At 25.6% G+C, this 15098-nt stretch overlaps 4 protein-coding genes across 5 annotated transcripts; 3 read left to right on the top strand and 1 right to left on the bottom strand.

Moving 5' to 3' along the window:
• Positions 1-167: 167 nt before the first annotated feature.
• On the top strand, positions 168-2788 carry LOC138190041 (regulator of microtubule dynamics protein 1). The gene is made up of 6 exons (XM_069132487.1): positions 168-583; positions 717-896; positions 1009-1191; positions 1443-1657; positions 1721-1959; positions 2072-2788. The coding sequence occupies exons 2-6, from the start codon at positions 721-723 to the stop codon at positions 2327-2329; spliced, it is 1071 nt and encodes a 356-aa protein (XP_068988588.1). The 5' UTR covers positions 168-583; positions 717-720; the 3' UTR covers positions 2330-2788.
• On the top strand, positions 2331-6168 carry LOC138190039 (lysocardiolipin acyltransferase 1). The gene is made up of 6 exons (XM_069132486.1): positions 2331-2471; positions 3266-3453; positions 3797-3976; positions 4098-4305; positions 4475-5041; positions 5123-6168. The coding sequence occupies exons 3-6, from the start codon at positions 3809-3811 to the stop codon at positions 5287-5289; spliced, it is 1110 nt and encodes a 369-aa protein (XP_068988587.1). The 5' UTR covers positions 2331-2471; positions 3266-3453; positions 3797-3808; the 3' UTR covers positions 5290-6168.
• Positions 6169-8623: 2455 nt separating this feature from the next.
• Nnp-1 (Ribosomal RNA processing protein 1 homolog Nnp-1) lies at positions 8624-12224 on the bottom strand. 2 transcript variants are annotated; one of them, XM_069132483.1, is made up of 7 exons: positions 11789-12223; positions 11427-11650; positions 10566-10736; positions 10322-10504; positions 9952-10226; positions 9091-9868; positions 8624-8913 (listed from the first exon to the last, which is right to left on the bottom strand). In XM_069132483.1, exons 1-7 carry the CDS (start codon positions 12012-12014, stop codon positions 8680-8682), a joined length of 2091 nt encoding a protein of 696 aa, XP_068988584.1. In that variant the 5' UTR covers positions 12015-12223; the 3' UTR covers positions 8624-8679. The 2 variants fall into 2 exon arrangements, with proteins under 2 accessions (XP_068988584.1, XP_068988585.1); XM_069132484.1 differs by having other exon boundaries at positions 8831-8908; positions 9085-9868; positions 11789-12224.
• A 56-nt stretch (positions 12225-12280) lies between these two features.
• Positions 12281-14867, top strand: LOC138190042 (serine/arginine-rich splicing factor 7). The gene is given in 4 exon segments (XM_081833786.1): positions 12281-12630; positions 12903-13282; positions 14625-14809; positions 14812-14867. Coding segments are annotated over 4 exon segments (612 nt in total). The 5' UTR covers positions 12281-12621; the 3' UTR covers positions 14850-14867.
• Positions 14868-15098: the final 231 nt, after the last annotated feature.

The following is a 15098-nucleotide window of genomic DNA, read 5'->3' as shown; positions in this document are numbered from 1 at the left end:
TGCGATATAATGGAATTTCTTTCTTTCCTCTTAATTTTAAAATTACTCGATTAAAAAGTTGAAGTTATAGTTATGTTTCATGAAAATTATTATCGTGAAATATGATGAATTGATTTAGAATCACGTGAATGTATGTAAATAGCAGAAGCATTGTATGTATATATGTGTATATACATGCATGCGTGTATAGCAAATCGTATTGTAGTTGTTCATGCTCTATAATTTGAGTTTTAAATCATTTTGTACTTTGAACTTAAAAAGAACATTATATTTATATATCGTTAGCAAATGGTTGAGTAATAAAGTCGGATTTTTAATGGAAATTGAATTAAGTATTCGTTTGCCGAAGAAACTCTTAATTGCCGGCGTACAATGTGGTTTCTGTGATGCGTGATCAACATTTTATAGAAAAAAGGAAAAAACGTTTTATATGCGTAACTTGAAAGAACATATGTTTCTCTTTTATTGAGATAATAAAATGTTTGTTTTATGGACATGGTTATTGTGTATTAATGAATGATAGTCGTGGATAATTTACATAATATTGAGTATAATTTATAGTAAGAAACCCAGAGAAATAACGGTATTTTACTATGTTTATGCTGCTTACAGAATTTCTAACTTTTTTTTATGCATTTATATATATTATTTATTTAATAAAAAATAGTAATATAGAATTAGATTTTTTAACATATTAATATAGACTATATTTACAGCATAATGCATAATAATTTAATTGCTGCTGCCATCGGTGTAACCGTTGGTGTTATAAGTGCAGCTAGTATTTTTATTTACCGTAAAATTTTGGCAAATCAACAATATAGCACAACAATTTCTGACTTAGATGCAGCCAATAAAAGAATTGATGAATTGCAAACAGAATTAGAAGCTTTAAGGTAATAATATTATTTTGATATGAAATATTTACATAAATATTTCTTAAATTTATGTATTATCCTATAAAATTAATAACTATTTTGGCATATATTATTATTTTTTTCATTTAAGGTTACAACTAAAACAACAGAAAAAGAAAAGAAAAATTTCACGAAAATTTAACTCTAACGATAGTACCTATACTTTAGATAATGATACAGATATTGATGTTTTTTCAACAACAACTGATATTGGAGATGATGAGTTCTATGATTGTTCCGATGGTGAAAGTATTGTTAGCGATAGTGACTTAAGGTTGGTAAAGTAACATAAATATATGTTAAACTTATATAAATAACACGTACGAGGATTTATAATTTATTCTAGTAAAAATGTGAATCCACTTCCTGAAGAAACATCTTAAGAATATTCAAATTATACTATTTAATTCGTGATTTAAGCATGTGATTACTTGTACTAATTTGGAAAATTAGAATTTGATCATTTTGGCGAGTAAAGTTATTTTAAAAGTGTAAAAGGAAGAGATTATATGTTCAGTAATATAGGATCTCAGACGAACTGAACCAGCTGGATATAATACTTAAGGAGATTGATGAACAACTAAATGATCAATTTGATGTCAAGACTTACTATATATTGCAAACATTAGCGAGATCCCACCCAGATAATGTAGAAGTAGTATGGAGATTCACAAGAGCTAGCTACCATTATGCAGAAGCACAAATTGATAAGAATATTAGAAAGTTAATCATTCTTGAAGGTAAGAACAATATATTTGTTTATTTTTGCATAATGTAATGAAAACAAATAATATTTTTAATAGGTATTCAACAGTGTGAGAGAATTATTGAAAATCGAAAAGCAGATCTGTATAAGTGGTATGCTATCCTTATAGGACTACATGGAGACTATTTATCAGTGCCAGACAAAATAAAGAATGGCATTGTTTTTAAGAAATATGTAGAACTGGCTTTAGAAATGCAACCAGATGACTTTGAATTACATTATCTTCTAGGAAGATTTAAATATGAAATTGCTAATTTAAGTTGGATCGAGAAAAAGGTTTAACTTCTAATTTAATTTACTAACAAATTTTAATATATACAAAATATTATTTTTATATAATATTACAATTTAATACTAAAAAGCTTAAATTTTCTTGTACTCTTTACAGGTAGCAACATTATTTGAAATTCCAAATGTTTCTATTGAAGAAACACTCATTTGTTTTGAAACTGCAGCAAGGCTTGGAAGTACAAATCCATACACTCAGTTATACATTAGTAAATGTTATATTGCTTTAAAGAAATATACATGTGCAATTGATTCGTTAAAAGAAATTTTAGAAAAACCAATTGTATCAGCTGATGATGAAAAAGTACATACGGAAGCGAGTAAACTTCTTGACAAGTACTCAGGATATAGTTCATAGTGAAAAATAATGTATTTGTACATCACACCTATTAATAGTTATACTATTTCCGTATACATATACAGATAAAAACAACTATATTACAGTTTAATCTAAACGTTAACATCAAACAATTTATAATCAATTATTACATGAAACATAGGTACTAAACAATTTTCAAAATATTTTATCTATTGCAGTATGTATTGTAAATCTTTTAATTTAAATTTTATGAAAGAATGTAATTTGTAAAGATCTGCATAAAAAATGTACATCACTAGTGCAAGGTTTTGTAAATTAGAAATATGTATTTTAGTTGTACAATTTAGCAAATAATATTTTATATATATAGAAAACGGTATATACATTGAAGCGCCTGGATTTAGTTATTTTCTTAAAAGAATTTATAGAATTTATTATTAGTGATATTCACTGTATACATCTTCTAAGTAAAATTTATAATATAAAAAGTCATACAAACACTTTTGTATAATTAAATTTTATAAACCTTATAAAAAGTGTAAATTTCAAGTGATTTGTCCCCTAAATATTTATAAATCCAGTTACTTTTGGCATTACAATTAAAATAAACTTTTATTATTATCTATAATATTTTATTTGTATAATTTGCAACAATTTTTATATTAATAATTGATTGATAACTTTTCTACCTTAGTAAAAATATATTATACTAGCTTAGTTATATTTTTTTTTGTTCATTTTAATTTATGTAATTATATATTTTTGTATTAGTAAAACAAACTTAAATAGAAAGTTAAGATTATCAACATAATCATAAAACAAAAAAGTAAAAACAAATGACAAAGATCTATTCTACTGCATATACACACATATATCTTTTTGTTATAATATTTATTCTTATAACATTTATAAAGAAACTGTGGAAACAAATCAAAATTTTAAAAACAATTATGAATTTTCCCCTTGTTTTAACAGATCAATAATGGTCCAACACAGCATCCCAGAACTTAGTAGATATTGGGTGGAGAATGGGGTGAAAGGGGTGAAGTAGAGGAAGCCCCTCTAGTAAGATAGAAGAGAAGCCAAAGAAAACATTTCAGAACATTTCAGTTAACATTAAATGCTTGAAAAAAGTAGTTCATTTAAAACATACACATGACAAGGTAAGTTCTACTATTCAATATATTATATATACAAATTTGTAAACATTTAATTTAATTTATATTAAACTTACACTTCTGCTGTTCCTACTTCTTTAATATTAAATATTATTTAAAAATAAAAATTTTCTATTTTTTTATAAACTAAAAATGTTTCGTTATAAACAAAAGTTTCTATCTTTTGCCTTATAATTCTTTTATATCATATATGATTTAATTATAAGTAAATGTTCTAAGGTATGTATTTCTAGTACATATATTTTATAATAATAGATAAGTTTTTAAGCTTTATACATATAATTGTTATAAATAAATATATTATTACATATTTCTTTAAATATTCAAGACACAATTTGAGATGCGTGGACTTTTACGTGGTACTTTATATTGTGCACTATGGTACAGCAGCATAGTGGCTGGTTTTCTATTTATTGCTTGCCCTATGTTACCACTGTTATTTTTTAGTCCTCCAAAGTTTCGAAAATGTGGTGATCTATTACTTTCTTGTTGGGAACTTTATTCCACAGTAAGCAAAATAAATGTCTTCTTTTTCTTTCTTTTTTTTTTTGTTTCAGACTCAAAAATTTCCTTACATGTGAGTTATGTAATTGTACCATGAATAAGCTAATAATTTCAATATATTCTAGGCTCTTTTAAAAGTATTTGGTGTAAAAATTTTGGTATCAGGAGACCATATATCTCCAAATGAATCTGCTGTTCTTGTAATGAATCATAGAACACGGGTGGATTGGAATTTTTTGTGGGCTGCAATGTATCAAGCATGTTTACCTAATGTAGCAACTCATAGATTAAAATTTGTTTTGAAGGATCCTATACGACATATTCCAGGACCAGGTAATACGATAAGTGATCATAATCCCACATACTCCAAAAATATTCATAACATACCTTTCATAATACCATAACTACCACATCATTTTTATACAATGATCATTAAAAACTTAATTGTTATTCCATTTGTTTTTCTTAAATAACATAACAAAATAATGTCATTATATAACAGGATGGATAATGCAAATGTATGGTTTCCTTTATATAACTCGTCGCTGGGAAGAAGATCAAAACCGATTGTCACGTACCTTGGATTATTTAGTGGCTCTTGATAGGCGCTCTCAATTACTTATATTTCCCGAGGGTACTGATCTAACAAAAAACAGCAAAGAGAAATCTGACAAATATGCCATGCAACATGTTCTGCCACAATATTCTTTTACTCTTCATCCAAAGACAACAGGATTCAGTTATTTAGTTCGACATCTTCAACAAGCAAGTTATCTCAATGCTGTTTATGATTTAACGATTGCATATCCTGATTATATTCCACAATCTGAATTAGATTTGATCAAAGGAAAATTACCAAATGAAGTACATTTTCATATTAAGCGAATACCATCATCGGATGTGCCAACAGATGATTTAACATTAAGGCGATGGTTAGAAGAAAAGTGGTTTAACAAAGAAGAAATCTTAAAACAATTTTATGAAAAGAAAACTTTTCCTGCTGAAATTTGGCCGTTAACAAAATTACGTCCTTTACATATTGCCTTTAGTTTCTGGAGCATTTTAACAGGTAATATTTTATTCTACTTATTTTCACTAATTCTTGATAATATTTCTATTAAAAATATCGTATCTTTTTTTTAAATTTCAGGATGTATGATAGTTTTACTTATTATTTCACCAGTATTCCAATTATGGACACTGGTACATTCAGTTTTTTTTATTGCTCTATCATTTTTTACTACTGGTTTTAATCAACTTGAAATGGGATGGTATTGGCGTTGGAGAACACACTTCCTTACAAAAAAATATGATTAATAAAATTTTAAACTATTTAATGCAAATAGATTTCAGTATTAAATTCCAATATTAAATTAAATTATTTCTAAAACTTTATTATAAATATTTTAGACATTCATAAATAATCTATATATGAGTTTGGAGTAAATTAAAGTTGATTTATTTTCAAAAATCGATGAAAGATATTAATTTTAACAAGTTTATATATTAGAAATTTTAAGTGGTATAATGACAATTCGAAGCAGAGCATAGAATATGTGGGAACACTTACCTTATAGATAATATATAAATTTAATATGAACTAATTTAAAAAAGTTGATTTAGAACAAACACAATTTAATATATTTGACTGAAATATATAATAATAATGCTAGTCTAATATCATAAATTAAAGGTATTACTATAGTGTACTAGATAAAAAAAATGATGGAACTATAAAATTATAATACTTTAATGTGTGGGAAAATTAGCCCTCCATAGATTACTGAGTTATAAAAAAGAATTTATATTTTACATTTTTTAGTTCTAATTATAGAAAATAAAGATTGTATATACACCATAATATTTAATTTATTCTTTTCTACCATGTGCTATGGTTTAAAAATTACTGTTTTTCATAATTTTGTTTATATCTTGATACAGTTTGTAAACTATGGAGAGTTGATACTAATATCGACAAGTTTTAAAAAAAATATATTTTGCTAACTTAAATGTTTAGGATGTAGTATCCTTTTCTCATATTCAGTGTTAATATTTATAAAAAATGGTTTCGATTTATATATATGACAATATTTTATTTTTGTTTCTAAAATCTGAGAAAAGAAGTATTTAATATTAAAGTACAATCATAGAAAAATTAACAAATTTTCAAATACCTTTTTTATTCAGCACTCAACACATATAAAGAATACAATTAGGTTAACAATATTTAATATCAAAATGTATAATAATGGTACAAAACTCTAATTATTTATGTCATATATGAATATTTCAGACATTTTAAAAATTGTACATTACAAACAATTAAAATATTACATTTATACAAATTACCAGATCAATTTTCAAAAAACTTTCTGTGTTACTTAGGAACGTACTTTATACAAAATTTATGCATGAAATGTGTATAAAAATATTCAGTTTATTACATGTTATTGCTAGAGATTATAATATTAATTTAACGCATATAGTTTGATATTACAAAAAAAGTTCTAAATTAAATATAATTCACTGAGCGCACGCATTCTACGATTTTTATACTTTAAAAACTTTAGATATTGTACAAATTTCTTAAAATGTGTTGCAAATGCATGTTATAATGATACTTTTATTGAGTATAATTTGAATACTGTAACAAATTTTTAAAAAAGAATCTTGATTTTGCTTTTTATCAATAATTTATATTATAACTATTGAAAAACAATATAAGATGAAATGATAAATAATTTCGAATGATAGATATATAGTTTAGCAATAATTAATGAATTTTATGATCATAAATTTTAGCAGCATTAAGCATTATAATTTTTCGAAGATGTTTAATCTATCTATAATATAATGATATAATAATACAAGCAGTATTATATGTATGTATTTAAATAATGACAGATATTTATATATATTTTTTAATTTACATGTTGCTATAATATTTGGTTTGAATATTTTTTAGGAATCATAATTAAAGTCAATCTAGCTAACGATGGACACAGTGCCTCATTATCTCATATTTCAAAGTACAAATGTACATACATATATGGTATAAAATAAAATTACTTTCGTGAAACATTTCAAAATCCTGCGAAATTTAAAATTCAATCAAAGTAAAGTATGAGATACTTATGCACTTAAAATTTCTTAAAGTGTCATTTCAATGTATTTAAATGGTATGGAATATAATCTTTTACTTTTCGTATTGACTGAATTATACAAACAATCTTACAAGTTTCAATTCTTTTGTAATGGAACTTAGTATTAAAACTAAAAATATTACGTAATATATGAATGAAATGCATAGAATATAATTTTTAAGTATTTGGTTTTGTAATAGTAGCTGATCCTCTATTTTTCTATAGCTATAGAAATGTTATAAGTAAAAGTGAATTCATGTGCCAAAAACATATGTGTATTAGTGTACTTTTATGAACAGTATTCAAACAAGAAGGTTGTATAAGAATTTTAAAGACTTCTCTGTTTAAATTATCCGCTTTTTCTAAAACTTTTTCATTATCATGGGTATTAAAATTTCACTTACCTCAGTTAAGACAAGAGGCAAATAAATTAATATTAATTGCTTACGAATTTTAAATAATTTATTAATAAAATATCATTTTTTATTTGGCTTGAATAATAATATACACTTTAATCTTTTCATTTTCAATATACTTCACACTATTTTTAAACCATAAATACATTTAAATATTTGTTATTTAAGCATTAGGATATATATTTGTTACATGCAATGTGTGTGTCATCACACAAAAATGGACAAAAAGGAAAATAATATAAATTGTAATTATATAATCATATAATTTATACTATATATTTACAGTTTATATTATTATATAATTATATATATATATATTATAATTATAAAAAAATCAAAATAATATATTTGTTCCAATGTGTATGTATTTCATGATGCGAGAAATATACATATATATGATGAAACTTTATTATTATGTAAATGTAAGTATGTATGAAACTTTAGTATAGTATTATGAAAATAAATGTAAATGCAATAAATACATTTAAGTTTATATTATTATATGAAAAGTTTTCTCTTAATTGTTTATAAGTTTATATTTAAAATACGTAGTTATGATTGCAATCATTCTTTTTTTCCAATTACAAGTGTAAGGTCACACGCACCGTAGACTACTATGCATAAAAAATATAGTATTCGTATATCGTGTGTCACCGCACGAGATCATCCGATTTTTTCCGGGCCGTCCGGAACACTCGAGTATCCGTGATACCGATGGTTGGACGTCAATGTGTTTAATCACTCCAATGGTTTTGGCAGAGATAATTAAGATGAGCGTCAAGTATACGTATACATAATTATCAATGATGTTAGGTTTATCTTATTTATAGTTTTATGCCCATGATCAGAAGTTAAATGCGAGTAAATAGCAATTTATTGACAGTAAACGTACATGACACTTGCCATCTTATATGTCGCAACCACGGGTTACGAGTCAAGTAGATAACTCTGTATTCCCATATTCTGTATTTCCCGTATGTTAATTGTTATTCCCGCGTTATAAATTTTCCAAAAAATATGTAAGAACCATCATAATACATTGAAAAATAATAATTAATAAGAATAAACTAGCTGATTTGAAAAAATCGTAGTTTTATTTATTTTTTTAACAAATAATTATTACTTCATTTATTAATTTAACAAACATTTCACATATTTTTTCCATAAAATGGATTAATTGGACTTGGTATAGGACTTGCTTTTAGTACACCTGCTAATGGTTTCTTGTTTGCATCAAAAGGTATAGCTGGACTTTTTCGAATTTGTGAAATATATTCAGATGTATGTTGAGCTGTATTACAGTGAAGAGCAATTTTCACTCGTTTTTTAGAACTTGTAGTGGTACTTATTTCATGTTTTTTTTTTAAGCTTATTGGTGTTTCCTACATAATAAAGATATTTATATATATATATCAATAATCATATTATAATAGTTTCAAACAGTATAAAAAAAGACAGTAAGTTTGAAAATTTAATTGCCATTTTAAAGTAGATACGTACGTATTTTATGAAAAATAAAAATACAAAAATATATAACAAGTAAATGCTATAAGACTTACATTTTTTTTATTCTCTAATTTTGTTAATATAGGTACCAACCAAGTTGGTTGTTTATTATATACATTATTTCTTTGCTCGTGGTTACTTGTAACTGTATTTTCATCAATTTCCATACATGACTTTGTGCTGTTATTATCCATCAAAAGAGTGGATGGTTCTATATTATCAGAAACATTCCATTTACCAGTAACTTTCGATTTTGTTGACTTTTTTCTTTTTACTTGTTTGACAATGTTTAGTGTCTTGGCAGCTATATTTTTGTTCTTTTTCAATTTTATTTTCTTATTTTCATCAATATCTTCAATTAATAATGAAGAATTATTTCTTAATTTACAATTACTATCTTTTGCATCTGTCTTGCAAATATTCTGATTTTCTTTTGTCTTAAATTTCCTTTTCTTCAAACTCAGATTATTTTCATCTAATATTTGCGAATTTGTATTTGTTAAATTATCAGTAAAATCTAATTTATGCTTCACTTTTCTTTTTTTTTTAATAGTTTTATCATTATTCACTTCTACAGTATTATTTTCACGATTAGTTTCGTCATTAATATTTTCTGATTCTTCTTCACTAAATTTATCACTTTCATCTTGTATTAACTGCTTATTCTTTTTTCTTTTGCGCCCTTCTTGTAGCGTATCCGAATATAATTCCTGCTCAAATTTTAAAAGACGTACTGCAGCTGACTTTATATCTGTATTTTTCTTTTGCATTTTTGGAATTCTTATTTCCTTAATGCCTAATGGCATTTTACCATCTGATAATTCTATAAACCTACAAAGATATTTCAATCAATTTATTAGTTTGTTACTAATGTCTTTAATATATTCTTTAATTGATAATCACACAATACATACTCTTTAATAAGACGACGTAATTGTCTACGTGATTTTGTTGTTGATAAGGAATGAAATTTATACTTATTTAACAAATCAGCTATCTGTCTTGGATTAAAAGGTATTTGTGGCAATTCAACATCTATTTTACCAGCTCTAGGATCTAGTGGTTTCTCTGTATTATATTTCATTTGTTTTTCAAGATAAATGTCTACGTCTCTGGTAATATTATTATCTTCTTCATCTGACAGTTCTATTTTTTCCATAGCATCAATAGAACCAGCAGGAAAACCAGCCTATATAAAAACAATAATACATATTATTGTCAGTATAAGTTATAAACAAATTATTTCATATAAGTTTTAAGATAATAAAAAACATTAATATTCACACTTCTCCAAGCTTTAAATTTTTCCATATAATCCATACCAATATCTGATTGAAAAATCAGATATCTAAAAATATGTCTCATTACATGTTTAATTTGTCTTTCATCATCCATAGGTATAAGATACGAAATAAATGGTTTAATAAATTCTGTAACAGCATTTTCTGGTATATTTCCATCACTAATCTATAAAAATTACTTGTTAATAAATTAACAATAAATCAATATTTAATATAAAATAACATACTTTTGCAAGTTCTTCTAGATATATTTCTGTTATATGCATAGTAAAACCAAGACATATTTTTGGATCAACTAATAATTTTTCAAGTATTTCAGAAATATCTTTTATCCATTCAATATCCCATAAATTCTCTTTACATTTCTGGAAAGTCTGTCGAATTATTCTTCGAACTAGCTGTAAATACATATTTATTAATAAAAGAATTTAATACACTCCTCGTCAAAAAGATAATCCAGGTGCTATCTTTAATTTCTCAATGACACGTGTAAAGTAAAGTAACGTATGATATCAAAACATTATGAGCTCAGAATATGCAGTTCGTTGAAAGCAATTAAAAGTATTATGAGGTTTAGTGTGTAACAAAAAAAAATGTTTTATTTTAAGAACGAGATGATAACACATCTACAATAAGAAAATAATAATCAACATAAATTGTAACTAACAATAATTACTTATCAAACATATATACTTATTTAATAAAGGGTTAAATTTGCTTTTTTTCAAGACTTGTTTAATTTTTTCCATGTCCCATACTTACAAATTTATATAATATTGTACTGTAATCTATATTCGTTGATAGATCGTGAACTACTGAGTAATTTTTAAACATATTAACAGAGTATATTATCATTTCGTTCTTAAAATAAAACAATTTTTTTTGTTACACACTAAACCTCATAATACTTTTAATTACTTTCAACGAACTGCATATTCTGAGCTCATAATGTTTTGATATCATACGTTACAGACAAAAAACTTTACATGCGTCATTGAGAAATTAAAGATAGCACACCTGGGTTATCTTTTTGATGAGGAGTGTATATATAAGTGTACTATATAAAAAGGTATCATATTAATACTTACCATGCAAAATTTATCTAATCTATATTGATCTATACCAAACCATTCAATACCTAATGTTCTTAAAACACATTCTGTATAGAGTAATACTACCTCTTTAGTTTTTAAACAATGTACAATTTTACTAAGAGATTCTGCTAGTTCTTCTTGAATCAAAGGTTTGTCTGACATCCACATATAATAAAATAAACCTTTCCATAATCGCATAAAATCCGCCTTTGTAAGTGCTAAGAAAAAACATACAAAGTATATCTTTTCATAATAATATAACGAATAAATAGATAAACAAAATTTAGATAAATAAATTTAGATAAACAAAAATCAGAACTAATTGGAATTTCAATTAACAAGAATACAAATCTTACCAAGAGTACTTTGTGAACGAACTATCAACCATCTTTTTAAATTTTTTAGTACTCTATCTCGAGTTACTTTATCGTTACATGAGAGTAATCGAGCAAATTTAATTTCTTGTGCGATAACAATTGCTTTTTTATCTCTTTCATTCACTTGCTTTGAAGATATATGTCTTACACGTTGTATAGACTTTGGCATCGGTTCACGTATACAACGTGCTTTTCTAACTGCCATTTTTAACTATTCTAAACAATTTTTAACTAATACCCAAATTTCAATTTAAAATTATTATTTTATAAATGTATATATATTACAACACATAAAGTTTGTAATCACATTTGTTAACGTTTCGTCAACACGTGAATTATATATAATTTCAATTATGTATAATTCGTACAGTACGCTATAGTAATAGAGTATCATGAATTTCGTTTAAAACGTGGTCTGAATCGATTTCAGTTCTACCAATAGTAAAATCGAAATCATTAAAATATTGTGCTATTAATATTGTACATACGTGAAATAATTTAATTGGGAAATGTTAAGTCTTTTTAATATTTGTTTTATTTGTTTGAAAAACAGCAGAAAAAAAGAAGTTATATCTATATTATGTTTAAATCATAACAGAAATATGTAATTATATCAGTTAGTTCCATATTTTTCATCGTTTACATCTATATTTTTAAATAGAAACCGGACTTTAATCAACCCCTATATTTCGGTGAAATACTAAATGTAAAAAATTGACGCGCTTGACATGCAATTTTTTTCTTCAGTATGAAAAATTGAAAATTTTGTATATTATATCGTTGTATGTTCGTGCTCAATAAATTAATCAACAATGAATAAGGTATAATTTTGTCGAATATGTTATACTTTATTTTTTAAAGAAATTAAATATTCCGTGGAAAGAAATAATATATTGTTTACAAATGTCTGAGTCTTTAGGACTGCTATGACTTTTAATACTTTTCAATATTATTAATAGATATTACAGTCATAGTTAAATCATTAAAACATACAAGTTAAATTCATTAATTGTCTAAAATACATTATTAAGTAAAAAATAAAGGAAATTGTTTATATATATTCAGTATTAAATTATTAAAATATATTTTTCAGATGCCAAGATACCCTTCAGATTGTAAAGTCTATGTAGGAAACTTAGGAAATGGTGCAACAAGACGAGAATTGGAAGATGCTTTCTCTTATTATGGATCTTTAAGGAATGTATGGGTAGCTAGAAACCCACCTGGATTTGCTTTTGTGGAATTTGAAGATGCTAGAGACGCAGAAGATGCAATAAGAGGACTTGATGGGAGAACTATATGTGGAAGACGAGCTCGTGTGGAAGCATCTAATGGGAGAAGATTAAGAGATAGAAGTTATTTCAGAAGAGGTGTAGGCAAACTATTTCATCCTGAAGATAGGTGTTACGAATGTGGTGAAAGAGGTCACTATGCTAGAAATTGTCAACGACATAGAAATACTCGTAAGAAAAGGTAAGTATAGAACATATTCACTTTACATAAACTTTATGGCATGCAAAAAACCATTAGACAAGTAAGCAAGAAATATATGCAGAATTTGATTTAACAAATATATGCTTAAATGTACAATGAAAGTAATTTGTAATAATGAATTTTATATAAGGTTTGGGTCTTTGAATATTGAACATTTTATAATAGAATATTTATATTAGAAGATAAACTTTAATATATATTAATTAAGAGAAATTATTTTTTTTTATATTTGGTGTATGAAACAAATGAAATACGAAATAATTTTGTATATTAAAATTTTACATACTATACCAAAGTGCTTTCATTATCAAGAACAATATCGATATAATATTGACATTTTTATAGCAGACCCCGCTGAACAGGCATACGTAAGAGAAACGTGTTGCTACTGAGATTCTCATCAGATTCGCCTTGGGTTCACTTTGTGATACTACGTAGTTACAGCATAGAATATCCACATTTCTCTGGTTTCTTTCTGCATACTACAAGCGAAAGAGGAAAACACGGCCGATGGAGTGGCTAGTTCTGCATACTGCGATACTTCTAACGACCACTGAGATCACCTTAGACTGAAAGTTTTTGCGCATCAGCACTACTGGTATCTCTGATATTCTTCCTTCGTCTTATTATCTTTGCCAAATTATTATAATAGATCTAATGGTCACTAAAAGATAAACTGTGAGTCATCTCATCTAGCCACTCTTCGCCCATATACCTGACATATTTATATGATTTCATCTCTATAAGTACTCATCTGTTCTCTTCTTTCTGGTATTGCTATTACGTACTCTACAACCTTCTACTACAAACAGCTGTTAAAGACGGTACATAACTAAAATAATAATGAAACAAAATAGATATAATTAGTTTTAAAATTAATATAGCATTTTATTTGTAATACTTAGCAATTTAAATTAATTTTATTAATATGTTATATATATATATTTTTATATATATAATATATATACACTTATATATTGACATTTAAGCAAAAGAAAAGAAATAGAAAATATAAAATATGAAGATCCATTTTACAAACTATAATAGTATATTAATATTTCTGTAATTTTTACTTTTATTAGAATATGAAGTAAACTATGATAGTTTTCCTGGGTACTTGTCACAATTTTTGCAAGCCCAATTATTCCATAAATCTCTTAAAATTTTGCATAAGATATACTACGCTACATTCATAGAAAAAATAGAAAATTTGATACAATTGACATAAATAAATATATGTACTTGATAGAGAAAAGCAATAAAATTCGAAATTGTAGGCAATTTCAATATAATCGTGATTTTAATATAATATATATTTTAGATCCCACTCCAGGTCTTATTCACGGTCAAAATCGCAATCAAGGTCACGGTCTCGCTCACGTTCGAGGTCAAGATCAAGAAGCAAGCATTCACGATCATCATCTCGTAGCCGTTCTCATAGTAGAAGCGATTATACTAAAGAGAAACTTTGTAATAAACGGCGATCTGATTCTAAAGATCATAGTCCGCCAAATCCAAATCTGTTTCTAGATATCACAGCAAATAAAACAATGTATATTCTTTATTTGATACGTGTATGACCATCATTTTTTATGTTATTTTATCAATTAAGCTCTTTTGTGGCAAACTTTTTCTAGCTTTTCGAAATATGTACATATTTGAAGATACCTGTGATACTTCTTGGCACAAAAGTGCTACTTTAAATAATTAAGATATTAATGTACATTTCAAACATTTCTAGAACAACCTGTTTAATTTTTTTGTACAAAATTTTAGTCGGTAAATATTTATATAA

The sequence above is a fragment of the Bombus flavifrons genome, chromosome 2 (genome assembly GCF_040668555.2).
Source record: "Bombus flavifrons isolate JBK064 chromosome 2, iyBomFlav1_principal, whole genome shotgun sequence".
Classification (NCBI taxonomy): domain Eukaryota; kingdom Metazoa; phylum Arthropoda; class Insecta; order Hymenoptera; family Apidae; genus Bombus; species Bombus flavifrons.
This window is presented reverse-complemented; position numbering and strand designations above follow the sequence as displayed.

Coding starts and splice junctions, on each gene's coding strand:
- Nnp-1 (XM_069132483.1), bottom strand. CDS start 12,014: ATGGCAGTTAGAAAAGCACGTTGTATACGTGAACCGATGCCAAAGTCT. Junction 11,651..11,788: donor TCGTTCACAAAGTACTCTTG/GTAAGATTTGTA, acceptor GTTTTTTCTTAG/CACTTACAAAGGCGGATTTT. Junction 9,869..9,951: donor TTACGTCGTCTTATTAAAGA/GTATGTATTGTG, acceptor ATATCTTTGTAG/GTTTATAGAATTATCAGATG.
- LOC138190039 (XM_069132486.1), top strand. CDS start 3,809: ATGCGTGGACTTTTACGTGGTACTTTATATTGTGCACTATGGTACAGC. Junction 3,977..4,097: donor GTTGGGAACTTTATTCCACA/GTAAGCAAAATA, acceptor AATATATTCTAG/GCTCTTTTAAAAGTATTTGG. Junction 5,042..5,122: donor TTTCTGGAGCATTTTAACAG/GTAATATTTTAT, acceptor TTTAAATTTCAG/GATGTATGATAGTTTTACTT.
- LOC138190041 (XM_069132487.1), top strand. CDS start 721: ATGCATAATAATTTAATTGCTGCTGCCATCGGTGTAACCGTTGGTGTT. Junction 897..1,008: donor ACAGAATTAGAAGCTTTAAG/GTAATAATATTA, acceptor TTTTCATTTAAG/GTTACAACTAAAACAACAGA. Junction 1,960..2,071: donor TAAGTTGGATCGAGAAAAAG/GTTTAACTTCTA, acceptor TACTCTTTACAG/GTAGCAACATTATTTGAAAT.